This window comes from Anolis sagrei, chromosome 6 (genome assembly GCF_037176765.1).
Source record: "Anolis sagrei isolate rAnoSag1 chromosome 6, rAnoSag1.mat, whole genome shotgun sequence".
In the NCBI taxonomy this organism is placed as follows: domain Eukaryota; kingdom Metazoa; phylum Chordata; class Lepidosauria; order Squamata; family Dactyloidae; genus Anolis; species Anolis sagrei.
In genome coordinates, this window is record NC_090026.1 from 7,044,375 (window position 1) to 7,068,852 (window position 24,478).

The 24,478-nt window shown below is 43.7% G+C and overlaps 1 protein-coding gene across 1 annotated transcript in view; it reads right to left on the reverse strand.

Annotated features, from left to right (window-relative positions):
- LOC132777574 (arachidonate 12-lipoxygenase, 12R-type-like) overlaps positions 1-14,854 on the reverse strand; it is a 30,759-nt gene extending 15,905 nt beyond the window's left edge. The window contains exons 1-6 of the mRNA XM_060779933.2: positions 14,613-14,854; positions 8,845-9,049; positions 7,244-7,328; positions 5,889-6,011; positions 3,163-3,266; positions 2,523-2,695 (exon numbers count right to left, since the gene is read on the reverse strand). Of these exons, the coding sequence (XP_060635916.2) occupies positions 2,523-2,695; positions 3,163-3,266; positions 5,889-6,011; positions 7,244-7,328; positions 8,845-9,049; positions 14,613-14,759 (837 nt within the window). The 5' untranslated portion in view covers positions 14,760-14,854. The remainder of the gene's footprint in view (positions 1-2,522; positions 2,696-3,162; positions 3,267-5,888; positions 6,012-7,243; positions 7,329-8,844; positions 9,050-14,612) is intronic.
- Positions 14,855-24,478: the final 9,624 nt, after the last annotated feature.

Sequence of the window (24,478 nt, forward strand, 5' to 3'; positions counted from 1 at the left end):
AGTTGGATAGAAGGAATATTATGCTCTATTTCATAGGAAAGAAGTGGGGGAAAACACCTCTGAGGTTTCTTTGCCCAAGAAAACCCTACAAAAATCATGTGGTTGCCATAGCTCAATCGGTGACTTGAAGGTATCCATATACAATATCTGATCTTGGTTCCTCTTCTCCCAAATGCTCCAGATTAGAACTTCCAAAGCATGGGGAAAGGTGCCTTTCTTGGACTGCCACCCGCCAACCAACATCTGTTGTGGTGGTGGTGGTCCAATGCTGATTTATGGAAACCTTATCATGAGGATTTAACTACCTGCTGCAGTGCAACCTGAGCCCTGCTACATGCACAATGGAGGACCTTCTTATAGTAACACCAGAGGCACTCCAAGTGGCCAGCTACTGGTCAAAGGACTTTAAATCAACTACCAAGCTTGCAAACTTTATGTTTTGTCTGTCTGTTTGTTTGTTTGTAAAAAAAAATGCAATACAAGTGTTTGGTTTGCTCCTGACACGATAAATAAATAAATAAATTAGCAAAATATATTAGGAGGTGCTTCATTACTGCCTTCCTCTAAGGCTGGGTGAGTGTGACTTGCCAAAGACCACCCAAAGCACTACCATGGCTAAATGAGGATTTATAGGACAACTGTAGTACTTATGTTGTCATTGAGGGAAAGCATAGTATAATTGGAGAGAGACAATTGTAGTTCTTGTGATGGCATAACAGCGTAGCATAGTATACTACTTATAATTGTAGCAAAGCATAGTATAAACTAGCTGTCCCCTGCCACGTGTTGCTGTGGCCCAGTCCGGTGGTCTGGAAAATAAAGTAATGAGAAAATGTTGGTTTCTAATATATGTAATTTCTTTATGCTTGTGGGTAAACAGTATTTCTTGCTGTTTCTTTGTCAGTGTGGATGTGGAGAGTGTCTGGTTTGCCTACTCTGGAACATGCAACATATAATTGTCCTTCTCCAGGGGTCCATTTCAAATCTATGATACTATATCTGTGTGTGTATGTGGTATCTGGTTCAATTCCATCGTTGATGGAGTTCAGAATGCTCTTTGATTGTAGGTTAACTATAAATCCCAGCAACTACAACTCCCAAATGACAAAATCATAATTTTTGAGTGATGGTCATTCCTTGTGCTGTGAGATTTTTGTTGCCAAATTTGGCGTGATTTCGTTCATTGGTTCTTTTGTTTTTTAGGTACTCATTATGCACAGAGCATTTTTATATATATAGATAGAAGATAGATGGAGAGGGAGAACTGTAATTCAGGCGATGTCATAGTAGCATAGCATAATATAGTTGTTATGATGTCATAGTAGCAGAGCCTAGTATAAATGTAGGGACAACTGTTGTTCTTATGATGTGACACTAGCAGGCATAGTATACCTCTTGTGGTGTTATGGTAGCATTGTATAGTAGCATAGTATAGCTTTGTGGTGGTGAATCCAGCTTTGGTTTTACTTCAGGTTTAACAAAGAGGGAGCTCTCTTGTTAGAAAACAGGTTCAGCACCTTGGATAGCTCCCCACCTAATGCTCCATCAAATCTGGAGCAGCTGCTATAAAACCAAGTTTGTATTCACCAATATCCTGAGCTCTGAGGATTATCGCACTGGAGCATTGCAGCGCACCCAAATACCTGGGAGTCACCCTGCACCGTGCTCTTACCTACAAGAAGCACTGCCTGAATATCAAGCAAAAAGTGGGTGCTAGAAACAATATCATGCAAAAGCTGACTGGCACAACCTGGGGATCACAACCAGACACAGTGAAGACATCTGCCCTTGCACTATGCTACTCTGCTGCTGAGTATGCATGCTCAGTGTGGAACAGTGTGGAACACATCTCACCATGCTAAAACGGTGGATGAGACATGCCGCATTTTCACGGGGTGTCTGCAACCTACACCACTGGAGAAATTACACTGTTTAGATCTGGGGCAGAATAGATTTCTTCCAGTAAATAGTTGCCATGCAGGAAGAGCTGGCATAGAGGTCTTCTGGGCACCAAGGCTGAGCTCCTTGCCAATTCGGAATAGATGTTCCTGCAAAATTGGTCTTGCGTGGAAAGAGCCACCCAGTGTTTGATGTACCAATAGAGAAGTAGCAGCCAATAGTGAAAGGACCAAGGCAGTGACATCTCCAGCTCATTCCCTGTTTGGGTATCAGCCAGCATGTCAACGACTTAAATCAAGAAATAGTTTTCTAAGATCTACATAGACACTTGCTGGAACATCTCAGCAAGCGAGAGCCCAAAGGTGGCAGGCTCAAACCCAGAACCTCAATCAATGGCTGATACCAAATGAGAGACTCCCCCCTGGGCACACAGAAAACTGGGTGACTTGGAAGGCGCTGAACAGACTTCACTCTGGCACCACGAGATACAGAGCCAACCTTAAGAAGTGGGGCTACAAAGTGGAATCCACGACATTCAAGTGTGGAGAAGAGCAAACTACAGAGCCATGGACTTAACAGCCACCTCTGGCATCAAACCTTTAATAAACACAGGTGTGAGTTACCTTCAACTCTTCCTGGAGAGAGGTGGAGGTGCCCAAGCAACCACCCACCATTTCTTGAGTGACAGGGAAGTTGTCGGGGATCTGGGTGCATTTCCGGATCATCACAGGGTTGACCCCATTCAGATACTGGTAGCCAAAGAAATCGTCATCCATCCAATGCTCTGTGATGTATTCTGCGGTTGCGAGCATAAAAATGAAACAAAAGGTGTCAATTGTTGTTGGAAGCAATATTAATTATTAGTCTAGTAATAATAATAATAATAATAATAATAATAATAATAATAATTCTTTATTTATATAAATATTATTATTATTATTATTATTATTATTATTATTTGTACCCCGCTACCATCTCCCCAAGGAACTCGGTGCAGCCTACATGAGGCCAAGTGCAAAGTACATCAAACAAAACATCAATAAACACAACATCAATAAACAATCAATAAAATACAAATAATATAAATCACATAAACAAAAAAACAATCAATAGTGACATAAACAATTTCAAAAATGGCTGGGCCAAATGTAATAGATTAAAATTGAAAATATGCTGAAAATATACTATATAAATAAATATGTTTATTTATTTATATAGTAGGGTTTGGGAGTCAGAAATGTTCCTTTCTGGTGGGGGACCCACCAGAAACAGCCGTTTTGTTAAACCAGAAGACTTTTCGGATATCGTCTAGGGTTTTCCAGGAATCCCGGAGACCTGAGAATCCTTTCAGCCTGAGCTCAAATTCCCTGGAGACAAAGAAGAGGGGAGGGATTCAGAAAACCAACTGTTTGGTTGCAAGTGCCAAAGTCAACTTAACCCTGTTTCCTATTGTTAATTGCTATTCCAGTCTCTACCAAGAGGTGGCGCTGGTGAACACAGCCTGAAGGCAAGCTATAGGAATCTAATAGAGAGGCAGGCTTGCAAAATTGCTGTTTAATTGAATAATTGCCCAAAGAACCAGGCTCTTGTTTGCGCAAAATCAGCTGGTATGGATTTATATAAGTCCGCCACGTGCTTTGGGATAGCTTTGATAACTGCAACAGTCAGGTTGCATAAGGCGTGGATTTACAATAATTTTAATTAGCTGATGTGCAATACAGGAATAATGATAATAATAAGAATGTGGTTGTCACTAACAATAGCGGGTGAAGCAGGCAGGGAAGCATAATTCATACCCTATTTGCAAACACAATACATTTCAAAGCGTAGACTGTGATGGACTGACCATGGTGGAAACTTTACCCCAGAAACTAGGAGTGTGTCTACATCTGGAGGTTTAATGCACTTTGATGCCACTTTAATTGCCATGGCTGAAGGCTATACAACCCTGGGATTTGTAGTTTGGAGAGGCCCTAATACTCTTTGGTAGAGAAGTCTAAAACCCTTGGAAAATTGCAACTCCCATGATGCCATTGCATTGAACCATGGGTTAAAGTGGTGTCAAACCTCATTCAGTCTACAGTGTAGATCAGGCATGGACCAACTTGGGTCCTCCAGGTGTTTTGGACTACAACTCCCACAATTCCTAACAGCCTCGTGCCCTTTCCTTTCCCCCTCTCAGCCGCTTAAGCGGCTGAGAGGGGAAAGGAAAGAGCACGAGGCTGTTAGGAATTGTGGGAGTTGTAGTCCAAAACACCAGGAGGGCCCAAGTTAGCCCATGGCTGGTGTAGATGCACTTTCTGTCATACAGTACATAATCAAGGCCATTGCAAGTTCTCACTGTGAGAGAAAAATGTATCTCCCAATCCAGATCGACAAGACAAACAGGCGACAGACTTGTGGGAACATCTGAGTAGTGAAAAATCTTATCAAGCATGGAGTTTATGGGCGTGAATGTATTTCTGGGTGAGGTCAGTGTGACGGCGTGGGTTGAAATTGGGAAATGTGGGATGCTTCATATGCTTGTTTGCTGATGTGGTACGGAGGGTAATTTTTGCCACCTTTTGTGCCAACCCTCTGAATGTGGCGTGACCTGAGCATGTGATGGATCTTAGCAATTGGGCACCTTATCTTGGTTTTGGACTGCAATTCCCAGAATCCCCAGCCTGCCACTGTGATGGGGCTTCCTTCTCTGGTGGTTCTTAAGAGACTGGATGGCCATCTGTCAGGAGAGCTTTGAATGTGTCTCCCTATCTGGCAGAAGGGAGGTTGGACTGGATGACCTTTGAGGGCTCCTTCTAACTATGATTCTATGAAATCCTAACTTTTAGATCTTGGGTGCCTTTATGGGTACATCCACACTGTAGAATTGATGCAGTTTGACACCACATTAACTGCCCTAACTCTGGGTTGTTGTAGGTTTTTTCGGGCTATATGGCCATGTTCTAGAGGCATTTCTCCTGACGTTTCTTTTGTCTGCTGGAGCTAGATGTGAATGTTTCAACTGACCACCTTGATTAGCATTTGATTGCCTGGCAGTGCCTGGAGCAATCTTTTGTTGAGAGGTGATTAGATGTCCTTGTTTGTTTCCTCTCTGTTGTTGTGCTGTTCTAATTTTAGAGTTTTTTAATACTGGTAGCCAGATTTTGTTCGTTTTCATAGTTTCCTCCTTTTTGTTGAAATTGTCCACATGCTTGTGGATTTCAATGGCTTCTCTGTGTAGTCTGACCATTTCACACTTAGCTCCAACAGACAAGAGTCCTTTGTCCCACCCTGGTCATTCCACAGATATATAAACCCTTTTTCCTAGTTCCAACAGACCTCACTACCTCTGAGGATGCTTGCCATAGATGCAGGCGAAACGTCAGGAGAAATGCCTCTAGAGCATGGCCATATAGCCTGAAAAAACCTACAACAACCCAGTGATTCTGGCCATGAAAGCCTTCGACAATACATTGCCCTAACTCTGTTGTTGTTGTTGTTATCCACTTTCTTGGCTTGATGTTCAATACACTAAAAACAGTGCAAATTACAATTCAAAACCTACAACATATAGACGTTAAAAGTATAATCCAATTCCTCCAATGTGGAAAAATACAGTTCTAATGGACATGTGTTCACAGCACAGTCTACTGAAAGGGTTAAGAAAGTAGATATGTGATCCTAGAGGAGGCAAGCGAAAACTTCAGCCCTCCAGGTGTTTTAGACTTCCAACTCCTTGGGAATTGAAGTCCAAAACACCTGGAGGCTGAAATTTGCCCATGCCTAGTCCACACACTGACCATATCATGCAGATAAAAACTGCATTATATGGCAATGCAGATCCAAGAGTGGCCTGCTGCAAGAGACAGGGAAGCTGTGACCTTTAAATATTTTGGAACTACACCTTCCGGTACTGGGGCTGATGGGATTTGTAGTCCCCATGGAGGTCAATTGCTACTGAGGAATGCCCAACCCAAACCACAACATCCCCGGCCAAAGAAACTCACGACTTGACGGCGCGAACGGCGAATACAGCAGACATACTGAAGAGGTATTTTGAGTTCGCATCCAGATCATCGACATCGCTGACGTTGTGGCACCTTGGCCAGCCGGGCGCGTATTCTCCGTAACTGTGGCGAGAAAGAACAGACGGAACAACTCAACACAAAGGAATGTCACTTCTGGTTTTCCCCAAAAGTCCTCAATTGACCCATATTGATGAATAGAGTGACCCCATGACCTCTACGGGTCATTTTGGTATGTTTTGCTCCCTCTGCCTGGGACCATTGTATTAAACCTTGCTATAAAGTTAGTCCTTCCTGCAAGAAGGAGAGATTGGGGGTGATTATTTAGAAAGTTAGATGGCCATCTGTCGGGAGGACTTTGATCATGTCTTTCTGCATGGTTGGGGGTTGGACTGGATGGACTTTGGGTGTGCCATCCAACCCTATGAATCTATAGATTCACTTTTTTAACTCATTTAATTCATTTCATGGTGACTTTACACACCCAATGGGCCAACATACTTTGACAATTGGCCAAAATCCTATCTAGATGTATTCTTTAATTATCATACTATGCATATTTAAAACAAAAACAACATTTAGCACATGATTAATCATGCCTTCATGTGAAACCAAGCATACTGAATTTAATTTAAAAATTTAATTTAATTAATTTAATTACTTTGCTTATATACCAGCTTTAACCTCATTAGCATCTATTGATATTTTTTTTGACTTTCTGATATTCTAATATATAACATATTTCAACTTATGGTTTAAATATATTATATTATATATGCAATTAATCCTTCAGACATGTAAATAGTATCTCTCACACTTTCGCTTGCATAAATTGTAGGAGAGGCTCCCATTCATTCAGAAGTTAGAAACTGGTTTTCCTGCTCATTAACATAGGGTGCATCTACACTATGGAATTAATGTAGCTTGACGCGACTTGAAATTCCATGATTCTAGGCCAGGCATGGGCCAACTTGGACTCTCCAGGTGTTTTGGACTTCAACTCCCACCATTCCTAACAGCCTCAGGCCCTTTCCTTTTCCCCCTCAGCCGCTTAAGCGGCTGAGGGGGAAAAGGAAGGGGCCTGAGGCTGTTAGGAATGGTGGGAGTTGGAGTCCAAAACACCTGAAGAGCCCAAGTTGGCCCATGCCTGCTCTAGGCTATGGATTCCTGGAAGTAGTTCTAGAGTGTAGATATAGTCTGGGTACTGAATCTGCTCCAGGGTTTGGTCCAAACTTTACCTTACCAACCTAAGCTGCTCAACCTAATTTAATCATAGGGTACTACACCTTCCTTTAAAGCTCGTACTCAAACCCGGCACGGACAAACCTCCGGCTCACCTGAAGAGTCTCCTCCGCTTTTTCAGCTCCTCTGCACGAAGTTCCAGAAGGTGTGGGGCGGCTGAGTCATCGGCGACCGTTTTGGCTGCAGGAAGATTAAGAGACAAGCAAAGTGCAGAGTTAAGGAAGATAATAATTAATGCAATTACATCTCAAAAAATGAAAAGGCAGGAAAAACTTGCTCCAAAGCCACACTGTTGGCTGTATTCCGTATTGAAGAATTATACACCATATTAACTGTCGTGGCTCAACACAATGAAAGTCTAGGATTGCAGTTTGGTGAGTTATCTACCCATCTAGCTTCTCTAAATCGTAGAGTTGGAAAAGACCATTGAGATCATGTAATCCAGCCCATAACTTCAGGCAAAGTGCTTGTGTTAGAGCACTGCCCACCTTCGCCCTTTAAATAACCACTGCCTGCTTTTGTATCACTTATTTTTTCAACATTTCTGCAAATCTATATTATAGCCATATAACATACTTTCGATTACTGGTCCGCTCTTTTGACCCTATGCTCTCAGTTGCTTATTGTGTATTTTCTGTTTTTGAGTTTATTTTAACTGTTTTGTATTGATTATTGCTATTGCTTTTGTTTATTGATGTGTTGTGGGCTCGGCCTCATGTAAGCCGCACCGAGTCCCTTGGGGAGATGGTAGCGGGGTACGAATAAAGTATTATTATTATTATTATTATTATTATTATTATTATTATTATTATCTCAACGCCATCTAGTGTTCAGTCTTGGATTTGCAAGCTAAAACACTCTGGGTTCCGCTTTGGTGGCGCAGTGGGTTAAACCCCTGTGTCAGCAGGACTGAAGACCGACAGGTCGCAGGTTCGAATCCGGGGAGAGGCGGATGAGCTCCCTCTATCAGCTCCAGCTCCTTATGCAGGGACATGAGAGAAGCCTCCCACAAGGATGATAAAAACATCATATCATCCAGGCGTCCCCTGGGCAACGTCCTTGCAGATGGCCAATTCTCTCACACCAGAAGCGACTTGCTCGTGACACGACCAAAAAACCCTTTCTGCTTTTGGACAGTATCCTGATCCCTCGCCTATTGAACAAGCAGGGGATGATGGTACCTCCAATGAAGAGGAATACAGTACAGTCTCGCTTATCCAACGTAAACGGGCCAACCAAATGTCGGATGAACGAAAATGTCAGATAATACGGAGTCTCCTACTGTTACCCATCCGACGTGGTGCTAGACACCTAGAAGACTATCAGGGACTCAAAGGGTTCAGGCAAGGCAATGCTTCAGGGCTGGAGCAGCCCAGCAGGAAGTGCCCGGATGCGGAAGAGGAGCGTGGAAATCACAGAGGGAAAGAGGGAGGACACTTCCACCTCCGGTCCTGCCTCTTTTCCCCCTTTCCTCCCTCCTACTCATCTTGCCTTTCTCACTTAATGGGAATGGAGAGAGAGTTGGGGAGTGCTCCTTCAATTGGAGGGAAAATGCTGGAGGAAAAGAGACGGAATGTCGGATAAGCAAAGGTCGGATAAGCGAGACTCTACTGTATTAGAAAGCCATTGCATAAGGGACTTCCTGTGCTTTCTGAACTTGCTCCTTGCTGTTATGGAAAGGACCAAAGCACCCTACCTGTCCCTTCCCGGAGATTTAGGGTTCTGTATCCTTCCAGCCACTGGTACGAGGGGAAGTGGTAGGTCTCCCCTTGCGGGTTGGTCACCCGGACGTAACTGCAATACCAGCTGTCCTCAGGGAAGAACAAATAGGGCTCCTTGTGGAGTCGGATCAGGACCAGGGGGCCCAGGTCGTGTTCGCAAGGCACTTCGTACTCATCCACCTGCAGAGACAAAAAAGAAAACACACAGTCCCTGAGTTACAAAGATCTGACTTACAAAGGACAGGGGTGAGACAACAGGAGGTAAGAGAAATCTAGCCCTCAGAAGGGAAATTCACTCTTGCAAGAGTTATTACCATGGGGAAAAGGCATCTCAATTGCTATATCCAATTCTTGTGTTCACTCTTCCCTATGTTATGCAAAATCTAAATTTGACTGGAGTTACACTTAAAAACGTACCCATTCCAACTTGCATACAAATTCAACTTAAGAACAAACAAACAGATCCTATGGGAGCACCAACACCAACGTTTCTCAACCTGGGAGTGGAAACCCCTGGGGTTTGTGAAGGGGGTGACAGAGGGGTCATCAAAGACCATCAGAAAACACAGTATTTTCTGTTGGTCATGGGGGTTCTGTGCGGGAAGTCTGGCCCAATTCTATCGTTGATGGAGTTAAGAATGCTCTTTGATTGTAGGTGAACTATAAATCCCAGCAGCTACAACTCCCAAATGTCAAGGTCTATTTTCCCCCAAACTCCACCAGTGATCACATTTGGGCATATGGAGTATTCCTGCCAAGTTTGATCCAGATCCATCATTGTTTGAGTCCACAGTGCTCTCCGCATGTAGGGGAACTACAGCTCCAAAACTCAAGGTCAATGCTCACCAAACCCTCCCAGTATTTTCTGTTGGGCATGGGAGTTCTGTGTGCCAGGTTTGGTTCAATTCCATCCTTGGTGGAGTTCAGAATGCTCTTTGATTGTAGGTGAATTATAAATCCCAGCAACTACAACTCCCAAATGACAAAATCAATCCCCCTCCAACCCCACCAATTTTCAAATTTGGGCGTATCAGGTATTTGTACCAAATTTCATCCAATGAATGAAAATAAATCCTGCATATCAGATATTTACATGACGATTCATAACAGTAGCAAAATTACAGTTATGAAGTAGCAACAAAAATAATTGTATGGTTTGGGGTCACCACAACATGAAGAACTGTATTAAGGGGTCGTGGCACTGGGGAGGCTGAGAAACACTGATCTACATTGTCGAATAAATACACTTGACACCATTATAACTGCCGTGGCTCAATGTAACTGAATTCTGGGAGTTGTAGTTTGGTGATGCCTCAGGACTCTTGGGCAGAGAATGCTAAAGACCTGGTAGAATTTACAACTCCTAATGTTTCATAATATCGAGTGAGGGCCATTAAAGTGGTGCCAAAGTGCATTCATTCAACACCATATGGATTTTTTAAATCAGGCACCGATAAAATTAGCCCTGGCCGGCATAGCTAACAGTAATGAATGCTGGGAATTGCAGTCCGGCACTCTGGATGGGAAGCATGACTCCGAAACTTGCCAGGTTGAAGTTATTTATTTATTTATTTCGGGTTCTTATACCCCGCCCTTCTCACCCCGAAGGGGACTCAGGGCGGCTTACAAAAGCAAAGGCACAATTTGATGCCTGCATCACAGAACAATCAAAACACAAAATTGTATCAAACTCACAGTTAACAATAATTCATACATTATACCAATAAAATCAATAAAACCAATAAAACCAATACAAACCCAATTCCTCCTCCTACACGGTCAGCGTTCGCTAACTCATAGTTCTCCTTTTCAATTCCACTTCGTCAATCCTGCTGGTCTTACTCTCCTGATTGTCTTATTTAATTGCCAGAGTGCCCAAAGGCCTGGCCCCATAACCACATCTTCACCCTCCTCCTGAAGGAGAGGAGGGATGATGATGCCCTGATTTCCCCCGGGAGTGAATTCCACAGGTGAGGAGCCACCACTGAGAAAGCTCTGCTCCTTGTCCCCACCAGCCTCACTTGTGACAGTGGTGGGGTCGAGAGCAGGGCCTCCCCAGCTGATCTCAGGCTCCGGGGTGGGATGTAGAGGGAGATACGTTCGGAAAGATACACTGGACCGGAACCGTACAGGGTTTTGTAGGTCAAAACCAGCACCTTGAATTGTGCTCGGAACTGAACCAGCAGCCAGTGGAGCTGGCACAACAGGGGGGTGGTGTGTTCCCTATATGTCGCTCCGGTGAGCAGTCTGGCTGCCGCTCACTGGACTAGTTGAAGTTTCCGAACAGTCTTCAAGGGCAACCCCACGTAGAGAGCGTTGCAGTAGTCTATTCGGGATGTAACAAGAACGTGGACCACCGTGGCCAGATCAGACTTCCCAAGGTACGGGCGCAACTATTATAAGTCACTATATAAAAAGATTTTTTTAAAAAAAAACCCAAAACATTGCCTCACTACCTCTGAGGATGCTTGCCATAGATGAGGCGAAACATCAGGAGAAAATGCCTCCAGAACATGGCCATATAGCCCGGAAAAACCTACAACAACCCAGTGATTCCGGCCATGAAAGCCTTCAACAATACACAAAACATTGTCATTTTTAAAATTACAATATTTCTTAAATAGGTAGACGCCATCGACTGAACCGACAACAAAAATACGTAAGATTCACCTGCAATTTTAAGATGCACCCCAGTTATAGGAATATTTATATGGGAGGAAAGAGCATCTTAGAATTAAAGAAATATAGTAAATGTCTAAAATTTATGGGAACCTCCTCTTGTACACAGGCTTTTGCTACAACCAGAGGCCATAAAATGTATGCAACTTGTAGTTTAATCCATATTCATGGGTGTGTTTATTCAATGTGCAAGTAACACCAGCGGGTTTCTTTGCAGAGCTGACCTAGATCTCATCTGAAACCACAATTGACCAACCGATAATCCAAGTGTTTGTCAGATCTTTGTCAAACCCAGTGTTTATTTTGTTGAGACGAACATGTTTATTATTACAGGGATGACAAAGCTGTATTTGCCAACAAGATTTTTTTAAAAATATGTCTCAATGTGATGGAATCCCAACGTATTTTGCATCCTCTACTGAAGAGGGCAGTTTCGAAACTACAACTTCCAAGATTTCATAGCATTGACTCATGGCTGTTTGTTTATATGTCTCATGGCAGTTCCAAGTGGTGTCACACTGCATTATGTGCCTCTAATCCACTAGGATTCAAACAACTTTGGATTCCAAAGTATGTCCAAAACAAGGATGGAGTCATCTCAAACCCGTGCCTCGTCTGTGTGCTTTGCACAATCTTGCAGAGCCAATGCAAATACAATGAGATGCATATGATGACAAAGGCTTAAATGCAGATATGCTTCAGCTAACCATGCCAATGTGTTCGTGACATTCTTCCTTTACAGAAACATCGGGCCCCAGAGCTAGAAAGAACAGGGAACTTTCCTAAGGAGACCTGCTACTTCTTCTGTTTTTGCAAGCTAAGAGGCACACATGTGGTGTGGAAGGCCTTAGATGACTCAAAACTGCCCTGATTTAAAGGCTCAAATACGTCCCTTTCATACAAAGTTAGAATATTACAATTTCTTTCAAGAATGGATGCATTTTAATTGTCTAAATGAGAATAAAGATTGGTTTTTCTTTTCTTTGAGAAACTGCAAGTCGCTTCTGGTGTGAGAGGATTTGCTGTTTACAAGGATGCTGCCCAGGGGACATCCAGATGTTTTGATGTTTTACCATCCTTGTGGGAGACTTCTCTCATTTCCCTGCATGGGGAGTTGGAGCTGACAGACAGGAGCTTATCCATGCTCTCCCAGATTCGAACCTCCGACCTGTCGGTCTTCAGTCCTGCCGGCACAAGGGTTTAACCCATTGTGCGTCATTGGGCAGGAATTCTAGAGTTGGAAAAAGTCCCAAGAATCACCCACAACGGAAAGACATCATCCAAGCCCTCCCAAGATATAGCTATCCAGGGACGCATCTACACCAGTGGTTCCCAACCTGTGGTCCATGGACCATCAGTGGTCTGCAAGAACAAAAATATGGCTCGCAACCTCACCATTGCTACACTGTTGACTCGAAACCACACGGCAACGAAAGCAACTGGTCTCGCGAAACCCTCTTATAGTGCCGAGGGAGAGGCTGACTACCCACAAAATTTATTTATTCATTTATTTACAGCTTTTATATTCCGCCCTTCTCACCCCGCAGGGGACTCAGGGCGGATTACAGTGTACACATATATGGCAAACATTCAATGCCAATTTTTGACATACAAACATATACAGACATAGATAGAGGCTATTTAACTTTTTCTGGCCGCCAGGGGAGCTGTCACTTTCATTGTCCATCTGCAACGCTGATGAAGCACTTCCGCATTCCCCACATGCTTCCCCACTGGAATGCTTTGCTGGAGTCTTCTTATGGCCTCATAAATTAGTTAATTTAGCCTCCCCACACTTTTTAAGGTGGTACCTTATTTTCCTACTTGACAGATGCAACTGTCTTTCGGGTTGCAAAGGTCGACAACAGGCTACACACAATTGGTTGGAAACCCACTCCAACCCAGGCTGACTTCGAACTCATGACCTTTTTGGTCAGAGTGATCTTAATGCAGCTGACACTCAGCCAGCTGCGCCACAATCCTGGCCAGCTGCATCACAAAACCACTTTAGCTCTATGTTATTAAATATGGTTTTCTGTGGGCGAGCAGATGGTGACTAAAGGATGGCATATGTTCTGTATCAGAAACTAGAGCTGATGTGGTCTATCCAATGCAATTTTCTGACTCAGCACCCCCAAATAACCAAACTGAATCTAAAGTTAACCAAAAACTGATTCATAACCCTTTTTGGTACTAATGTTGGAGAGTTAGTGGTTAAGTGATCCCTGGTTAAGTGGTCCCTAGGCAAAAAAAAGGTTGGGAACTACTGATCTGCACTGTAGAATTGAAGCAGCTTGACTTGTACAGCCATAATTCAATGCTCTGTGAGCTGTAGTTTGGAGAAAAAGCAGTGCTTTTTGTCAAGGCTAAAACTGCAGCTTCCCAGGTAGCATAGCATTGAGCGATGGCAGCTAAAGTGGTGTCAAACTGCATTATTTCTACAGTGTGGATGCAACCGAGCTCTGCTGTAAAACCTCACCACAACTTAAGACAACCTATTTCACTCTCAGACATGGGAACTTACTGTCAGGGGATTATGAGGGTTGTAGTCTGATGCGGTCATGAATTTTCTGAGGTGTTCCCATGAATCTTTTAACACAACTGCCATGCATATTTAACCTGGTGCAGTCTAGATGTGCTTGGAGACACCGTATGGGAATTATGGAACTTGTAGTTCGATACACCAATTCTGCTCTGAAACAACTCTTATCGAGACAAGAGGTCCCAATGCAGCTTGCCACCTTTCAACACAACTGCTCTGCCCACCCAATCTGGTCCTATCCAGATGTGCTTGGATATATTGCCTGGGGATTATGGAACTTGTAGCCAGCATATTCCCTTCCCCTTAGTGAATTGCAAGCTTTGAATACAACTGCCCTGCTCACCCATCCTAGCACTGTCCAGATGTCTGGCAATTATGGAAATTGCCTTTTGGCGCATCTAGGAACCGTGGTGTCCAAGAAACTGGACTTTCAAGACCCATCTGGACCATCCAGGTGTCCAGTTTTGTTGCCCATGTGACCCTCCCAGTCAAAGGGCAAAGGCCTTTGGAGATCATACTCACAGCCCCACGAACGAAATCCTTTCCCCGGTTATCCAACCGATGTTTGGGGTTCTCGCCTCGGGTGCCAACCAGAGTGATGGAAATGCTGCTGTAGGTGCCAGCTAGCATGTAGTCACCAGTGGCCACCTGGACCTTGTAAGTGGCCATTTGGAGGAAGACACAAAGGGGGAGACAGAGAAGAAGGGGTGCAGTGTCTGAAGCCGCTTGCTCCAAGACAGGTCTGAGCAGCCTCTCGAGCTTGACTTGGGTTTGCCTCAGCCCCGGAGCCGGCAGTCTGGGCTCCTCCTCCGAAATGGGCAGGGCCCTACTGGGACCAGTCTGAGCTTCCAGTTGGGCAACCTCCCAACAGATCCGCTTGGGCCGCCTGGGGCAAAAAACATGTGTCTTCACTTCCCTTGTGCAACTCCTTGGACCAAAGGGGTTCTTCTACTCTGTTGTGAAGTTCTGCTGTTGCATAAAACATCCTGATGCAGCAAACCGGGCTGCTCTTGTGCCTCCTGAAAGGGCAAACAGGCATAGGCAAACCTCTGGCTGTTAGGAATTGTGGGAGTTGAAGTCCAAAACACCTGGAGGGCCCAAGTTTGCTCATGCCTGGTGTCGACTCATATAATCCAATGCCATTTGGTCTGCATTACATGAGGCTCTACACCAGTGTTTCTCAACCTGGGGGTCTGGGTGTCAGAGGGGTCACCAGAGACTACTAGAAAACACTATTTTCTGTTGGTCATGGAGGTTCTGTGTGGGAAGTTTGGCCCAATTCAATCCTTGGTAGGGTTCGAATGCACTTTGATTGTAGGGGAACTATAAATCCCAGCAACTACAACTCCCAAATGTCAAGGTCTATTTCCCCCAAACTCTACTAGTGTTTACATTTGGGCATACTGAGAATTCATGCCAAGTTTGGTCCAGATCCATCATTGTTTGAGTCTACAGTTCTCTCTGGATGTAGGTAAACTAGAACTCCCAAAACTCAAGGTCAGTGGTCACCAAACCCTTCCAGTATTTTCTGTTGGTCATGGGAACTCTGTGTGCCAAGTTTGATTCAGTTCCATTGTTGGTGGAGTTCAGAATGTTCTTTGATTGTAGGTGAACTATAAATCCCAGCAACTACAACTCCCACAGGACAAAACCAATACCCTCCCCCGATCTGTTACTATTCATATCAGCAACAAAATGAGTTATGATATAGCAACGAAACTAATTTTATGGTTGGGGGGTCACCATAACATGAGGAAGTGTATTAAGGGGTCATGGCATTAGGAAGGTTGAGAACCACTGCTCTACACTGACAATATAATGGCAGTGTAGATGGGACCTACAACACCATAAGAGGTACTCTCAAGATTTCAGGTTCTAAATCTAGTAGCAATTTCAACTATGCTGTTCTGTGATAGGACTTAATCAATTGGCTTCAAAACCTCATGCTGAGCTTCTTTGTTGACAAGATGGCACCTTTGTCTTTGGAAACTGCAATGCCCAGGATCCTGGGAAAACCTAGAGCAGTGTTCCTCAACCTGTGGGTCCCCAGATGTTTTGGCCTACAACTTCCAGAAATCCCTGCCAGTTTACCAGCTGTTAGGATTTCTGGGATTTGAAGGCCAAAAACATCTGGGGACCCCAGGTTGAGAACCACTGACCTAGAGGCATTGTCCTCTAGGCCTCTTACATTGTCTCCTGACCTCTGCTCAGAGGACTACAGCACCCATCACACCAAATTTCAAGCTTTTCAATTGGAATGGACTTCCCACCCCACTGACATGGGACCAACTAATTGCATGGTGTATGGTCAGTGAAGGAACGATGTGTTCCTCTAGGTTTCTCAGCCTTCCTAATACCGCAGCTCCTTAATACAGTTCCTCATGTTGTGGTGACCCCCAACCATAACATTATTTTTGTTGCTACTTCATAACTGTAATTATGCTACTGTTATGAATTGTAATGTGAATATCTAAAATGCAGGATATATTTTCATTCACTGGACCAAATTTGGCACAAATACCCAATACATCCAAATTTGAATACTGGTGGGGTTGGGGGGGGGGGGGAATTTATTTTGTCATTTAGGAGTTGTAGTTGCTGGGATTTATAGTTCACCTACAATCAAAGAGCATTCTGAACTCAGCCAATAATGGAATTAAACCAATCTTGGCACACAAAACTCCCATGACCAAGAGAAAATACAGGAAAGGTTTGGTGGGCATTGACCTTGAGTTTTGGAGTTGTAGTTAACCTACATCCAGAGAGCTCTGTGGACTCAAACAATGATGGATCTGGACCAAACTTGGCACAAATACTTAATATGCCCAAATGTGAACACTGGTGGAGTTTGGGGGAAATAGACCTTGACGTTTGGGAGTTGTAGTTGCTGGGATTTATAGTTCACCTGCAATCAAAGTGCATTCTGAGCACCACAAACGAGAGAATTGGGCCAAACTTCTCACACAGAACCTCCATGACCAACAGAAAATAAATAGGTTCTTGTGGGTTTTTTCGGGCTATAGGGCCATGTTCTAGAGGCATTTCTCCTGACGTTTCGCCTGCATCTATGGCAAGCATCCTCAGAGGTAGTGAGGTCTGTTGGAATTAGGACAATGGGTTTATATATCTGTGGAATGGCTGGAGTGGGGCAAAGAGCTCTTCTCTGCTGGAGCTAGGTGTGAATGTTTCAACTGACCACCTTCATTAGCATTTGAAGGCCTGGCTGAGCCTGGGAAAATCTTTTGTTGAGAGGTGTTAAGATGTGCCTGGTTGTTTCCTCTCTGCTGTTTTACTGTGTTTTCTGATGGTCTTTGGCGACCCCTCTGGCACTGCCTCGCGACCCCCTTAGGGGTCCTGACCCCCAGGTTGAGAAATGTTGCTCTAGGTGCTCTCTGGCTGCAACTTTCATCATCCCTGTCCAATGGTAAAGAATGATGGGAACTGTAGTCCAACCATAGTGGTGGGCTCATGTATGTGGTTTTCTTCTTCAGGCTTTTAAAAGTTAATTGCTCCAGCTTTGCCTCTCCCTTATCCAGGCTCCTTGTTTTTCCTTGTTTTTCACTAGTTCCAAACTTCAAAGCAAGTTGCAAAACCTCAAAGCATAAGACAAATACATAGAGAGAGGGGGGCCATCTAGAGGCAAAGTAGGGTAGTGCAACCATTTGCTCTTGTGTTTACATATGTGTGTGTGCATATATAATAATTATCATTATTATCATCATCATCATATTCCAAGGACATGTTAGGTCCAAGTGTGGTTGGACTACAACTGCTGGCAGTCTTAATTCCTCATAGCCCAGGGAAAGGAATGCTGGGAGTTGCAATCCAACACCATCCTGATGGATGTATAACTCCCATTCTTAACATTCAAGCATTGGCAAGGTAGTGCAAACAAAATGCAGATCAATTCATGCCATTTTCTAGTGCCTGTTTTGCATTCTTCTAACTTATCAGCATAATGATAGCAGAACAAGGCTCTTTTTTCCCCAATAGGTTTATTGTTCAAACCTATTTTTCTCTTTTATTAATCTCTCTATCATAATTTCTTGAACTACCTTAATCAGTAGATGTTAAACAATAGCTTGGTGCTAAACAAAGAAAAAGAATTATTATTAAATATTTAGTCATTCTTTTTTCCACTTCATTAAATGAGTGGTGGGAAATCTATACACATACATATATAATAATAATAATAATAATAATAATAATGAAAATATTTATGATTGTGTGTGGCTGGGATGTCCACTTACACAGAAAAGCGCACACTTCCATAAATAACTATAGTTCCCACTATTTATTTGTCGTGTCAGGGCAACCAGTCAATTATATTACATTTCTAACAGAACAAAGCAAACAAACAGACAAAATACAAAATTTGTGAGTTTGGTAGTTGATTAAATGTCCTTTGACCAGTAGCTGGACACTTGGAGTGCCTCTGGTGTTGCTGCAAGAAGGTCCTCCGTTGTGCATGTGGCAGGGCTCAGGTTGCATTGCAGCAGGTGGCCAGTGGTTTGCTCTTCTCCGCACTCGCATGTTGTGGATTCCACTTTGTAGCCCCATTTCTGAAGGTTGGCTCTGCATCTCGTGGTGCCAGAGCGCAGGCTGTTCAGTGCCTTCCAAGTCGTCCAGTCCTCTGTGTGCCCAGGGGGGAGTCTCTCATTTGGTATCAGCCATTGGTTGAGGTTCTGGGTTTGAGCCTGCCACTTTTGGACTCTCGCTTGCTGAGGTGTTCCAGCGAGTGTCTCTATAGATCTTAGAAAACTATTTCTAGATTTAAGTCGTTGACGTGCTGGTTGATACCCAAACAAAGGATGAGCTGGAGATGTCTCTGCCTTGGTCCTTTCACTATTGGCTGCTACTTCCCGGCGGATGTCAGGTGGTGCAATACCGGCTAGACAGTGTAATTTCTCCAGTGGTGTAGGGCACTGACACCCCGTGATAATGCGGCATGTCTCATTAAGAGCCACATCCACTGTTTTAGCGTGGTGAGATGTGTTTCCACTACTCAGAAGACACCAATAGCCCTCCCTCCAATGACATAGTGAGCGCCATGGACATGCCCAAGAGCCCTGTCAATGTTCTCCACAAACACAATCCTGCCCACTGCCCTAGTGAAGGATTTTATAAAGGGACAATTTCAGCCTAGATTTTCTGTTTTTCCTCCACCACAGACATCCCAGTGTTCCTTACTCCCTCCTCTGGTGTGGAATTTGCATGACTCCACCCACTCCCTCTCCCATAACCCTTTCCTATTCTTTTCTATGACATACAGTTGATCAGCAACTGAACATACTCAAGATGTTTGGGGAGAATTCACCATGATTTATTGGAGTTGTAGGTACTGGGATGTATAGTTCACCTGCAATCTAAGATCACTCTGAACTCCACCAACAAGGGACCTGGAACTAACTTGGCACACAGGACCCCAATGAGCAAAATAAAATAAAATACTGCAGGTCTTTTGAAGGATGTAGGGGAGTTGTAGTTCACCTACATCTAGAGCACACTATGAACCCAAACAATGATGCATCTGGAACAAACTTGACATGCATACCCAATACTCCCAAATTTGAATACTAGTGGGTTTTAAGGGAAATTGGCCTGGACATTTTGTAGTTGTAGTTACTGGGATTTATAGTTCACCTGAAATCAATTAACACTCTGAACTCCACCAAACTTGGACCAAACTTGGCACTCAGAGCCCCCATAACCAGCAAAAAATACTAGAGGTCTTTAGGGGAAATTCACTTTGATTTGGGGAAGTTGTAGTTCACCTACATCCAGAGAGCACAGTGAACCTAAACGCTGATGGATCTGGACCAAACTTGGCACACAGACCTGATATGTCGAAATTTGATTAGTGGAGGGATTTGGGGGAACTGACCTTCCTTCCTGGGAGTTGTAGTTTACCCACAACCAGAGAAACGGACCTCCACTGATGATGGACCTGGACCAAACTTGGCACACATAGCCCCCATGACTAACTGAACCTACTGGAGGGGTTGGAGGGGACTGACTCACCATAGTGGGAGTTGTAGTTTATCCTACAGCCGAGAGCACACTGAACCCCACCAATGATGTATCTACAGCAAACTTTCCCAACATAACAAACTTTAAGTAGTAATGGAGTTTTTTGGGGGGTGAACCTGGCATGATGTGAGTTGTAGTTCACCCACAACCTTGCCCAAGCTAGTTAGTATTTAAAAAATGAAAGTAATGAGATAATTGTCCATATAAGGAGCTCTCAAAAGGCTCTTTTTCTTGCAGCCTTCAATTCCTCTCCAATCCCATAATTGCCCTTTTTGTGCCCTACAAAGAAGTGGATTTCATGTCCTAAAAGCCTATTGAAGGAAGGAAAGAGGGAAGGAAGGATGGAAGGAAAGAAGGAAGGTAGACGTAGGACGTGAGTCACAAATAAACTCAAAAGCAAGCAACCAGGAAATGCATATATGTGTGTGGGTCATACTGAAGTAATGTCTGCATATCCTTTCAGTTCAAACTATGACTCCAAATGTGATGCGATGATGCCAGCAAACACAACAATTGTTTAAAACAGGAACAAACCCCTGTCATATTAACCAAAGAAGGGTGAAATATTGCCATATCTGCAGAAAGTACAGAAATGTGAAAGGTGAGGTGGCAATTAATGTGCAATTGGTGCAATGAAGGGTGACAAGGTTTATAGAAGCCAAACCAATGGTTGAGAAATCATATCATGGAAGGCCATCAACAGTGGTCACAAATGAAAACCAAAATAGGGCAGATAACATTATGTAACACCATATTTGTTCCTGGGTTATAAATTTCATTTCCTAATTGGTTCTACGAGGGGTGTTCATTAAAGATGTCCCCTGACACACTTCTATTTATCACAGGATGCTGAAACTGCACTACTTACTTAGGCGATCCCTCATAGTCCGAGGATGATGTTCTGGCGGTAGGTCTGTAGGTGACTGTGGAGCCCTATTCTTGAACTACATCTTCTCCCACAGAGAGGGCAATGGTTTCCAGGTGGAAGGCGGTCCCGGTCAGGGTTGGCTTGACATGCCTTCCTCTTGACATGTTTCTCTCTTCTGCCCTCCATTTGTGCCTCTTCAAATTCTACAGCACTGCTGGTCACAGCTGATCTCCAGCTGGAGTGCTCAAGGACCAGGGCTTCCCAGTTCTCAGTGTCTATGCCAGAGTTTTTAAAGTTGGCTTTGAGTTCATCTTTAAATCTCTTTTCCTGTCCTCCAACATTCCGCTTTCCGTTCTCAAGTTCGGAGTAGAGCAACTGCTTTGGGAGACGGTGGTCAGGTATCCGGACAACGTGGCCGGTCCATTGGAGTTGATGCCAGAGGACAATTGCTTCAATGCTGGTGGTCTTTGCTTCTTCCAGCACACTGACATTTGTCTGCTTGTCTTCCCAAGAGATTTGCAGGATTTTTCGGAGGCAGCACTGATGGAATCATTCCAGGAGTTGCATATGATGTCTGTAGACTGTCCACGTCTGGCAAGTGTATAGCAAGGTTGGGAGGACAATAACTTTATAAACAAGCACCTTGGTATCCCTATGGATGTCCCAGTCCTCAAACACTCTCTGCTTCATTTGGAAAAATGCTACACTCGCAGAGCTCAAGCGGTGTTGTATTTCAGTGTCAATGTTGAGAGGTAGCTGCCAAGGGAGCGGAAATGGTCAACATTTTCTAATGTTACACCATTAAGCTGTACTTCTGGCATTGGAGAGGGATTGCCTGGTGACTGCTGGAAAAGCACTTTGGTTTTCTCGATGTTTAATGAAACTGCACACGTACAATGGTATAAGTCTCTATAGGTTATGTGCCAATTTAAAACTCAGAACTGATAACGGTTTTAATTTTACAGGTGCAAAAGTGGTGTGAGGTTTGAGAATGGACCCAATGGAAGACAAAGCAGTCCTCCAGTTCCTTTCCTCAAAAGACCGCACACCAAAAGAGACATTCGATGAGACAAAAGAGGTTTATGGTGAGGATTCCCCATCATATAATGGAGTCAAGAACTGGCACCTTGAGTTCCAATGTGGTTGGACTTTGGTGGAAATAGCTCCAATTCCAGGGTGTCCCCACTCTGCTATTGGTGAACATGCCATCCAGTAAGTGGAGATTACCATTTTGGAAAATCACCACATAATCATTCACCCCCTTTAGACCAAAATGTCAAGATTAGTGTGGGATCCGTGGAAAGACCATCTTCACATGCATAAGATATCTGCTTGCTGGGTCCCCCTGCTGCTCACACTTTTCCAGAAGCAGGAAGGAGTCGAATGCTCTCAGGCTCTATTGACAATGGTGTGCCATGGAAACCAGGAGGACTTTTTCAACAGACAGATCACACAGGAGGAAAACTGAGTCCATTGCTATGATCCTGAGACTAAAGTCCAGTCAATGCAATGGAAGTATCATGACTCACCGCCTCCAAAGAAGGCACGTGCCCAACTCTTGGCCCGCAAGGTCATGCTCACAGTATTTTGGGACCAGTATGGAGTAGGATTTATGGATTTCCTAGCAAAGGGTTCCATGATCACTGGGGCAGACTAGGCTTCTCTGCTGTGAACATTGTGGGAGGCCATTGAAACCAAGAGACAACGTGGTATCCTCACCAAAGGTGTCCGCCTTCTGCAAGACTCACGTGTTGCCCTAATGGAAGAAGCATGCTCCTGTGGCTTTGAAATTCTCCCGCATCCCACTTATTCACCCGACTTTGCACCATCGGACTTCCACCTCTTTTGAATGGCAAGCCTTTTTCAGATGAGGAGACTCTGATTTCTAAAGTCACAATGTAGCTTTTGGAGCAACCTGTCGACTTCAACAAGCAAAGTGTCTACAGCTGGTTAAAAAGATGGGAGACGTGTGTGTTCCTGAGTGGCACCGATGGACAGAAGGACTCATAACTGTGCCAAGTTTGGGTTGTTGTAGGTTTTTCCGGGCTATATGGCCATGTTCTGGAGGCAATTTTTCTCCTGACGTTTTGCCTGCATCTATGGCAAGCATCCTCAGAGGTAATGAGGTCTCTGAGGATGCTTGCCATAGATGCAGGCGAAACATCAGGAGAAAAATTGCCTCCAGAACATGGCCATATAGCCCGGAAAAACCTACAACAACCCATGGATTCCGGCCATGAAAGCTTTCGACAATACATTGTGCCAAGTTTCATTGCTCTCAGTCCACAGGAAGTGGGTCAGGCGTTTGAGTAATTTAGTGCAATCTGGTAATGGAACATAGGAATGGAACAATGGACGACGAACCTAGACTACGCTTGGATGATGAGAAGATTGGGTACGGTTGTTTTTTGTAATAATTGTGCATTGTAATTGCTTATTGGTAATTTATGGATAATGTGTTAAGTCAATTGTTATATGTTGTATGGAACCACTGCTGTTTCTACTGTTTTTACTGTTTGTGAACCGCTGTGAGTCGCCTTCGGGCTTGAGATACTGCGGTATATAAGCAAAGTAAATAAATAAATAAATAAATAATCTTTAATGAACACCCCTCATAACATAAAAACATGAGAAACATTTATTAAACTGCAAAAACTTTGTTTTGGTGGGACATCCTGCAACACACTTTGCTATACTTTTTCAATGACTATCTCATCGAGTCTCAACCAATTCCAACCAATTTGTGCCAATCATAAAAACAAAGTTTCTGGTGTAGAGCAACTACTTTCAAAGTACGTACTGCACAATTAAACAGGAAATAATACTTCCAAACCAGGAACAGATGTTTTTTTCAAATTTTGTTACATAGTATAATATGGTTTGTGTATGGGTTTGAGAAATTATGGAAGAACTAGGAGTGCATCTACACTATAGAATGAATGTAGTTTGACACTAGTTTAATTGCCATGGCTCAATGCGATGGGATTGTGGGAGTTGCAATTTGGTGAGGTGCTAGCACCCTTTGTATATTGCTTATTGTATTTATATGCTTTGTACTTTATTGCAATGTGGTCTATTTTATTTTATTGTAATTTGTATTGTATTTTATTGTAATTTGTTGTGTGAGCTGCCCCGAGTCCCTGTTGGGGGAGATGGTGGCAGGGTACAAATAAAGATGATGATGATGATGATGATGATGATGATGATGATGATTATTATTATTATTTGTTTGAGAAGCCTAATGACCTTGGAAAACTAGAGGATTCCATAGGATCTAAATTGTAGAATGATACCACTTCAGATGCCTTGAAGTCATGGGAGTTTTAGTTTGCCAAGGTCTCAAGGTCTCTGCCAAACAGGGGTAGTGCCTCACTAAACTACAATTCCTAAAATGCAATCGCATGGAGCCATGGCCATTCAAGTGGTGTCAAACTGCATTCATTCTACAATATAAATCAGGCATGGGCAAACTTCGGCTCTTCAGGTGCTT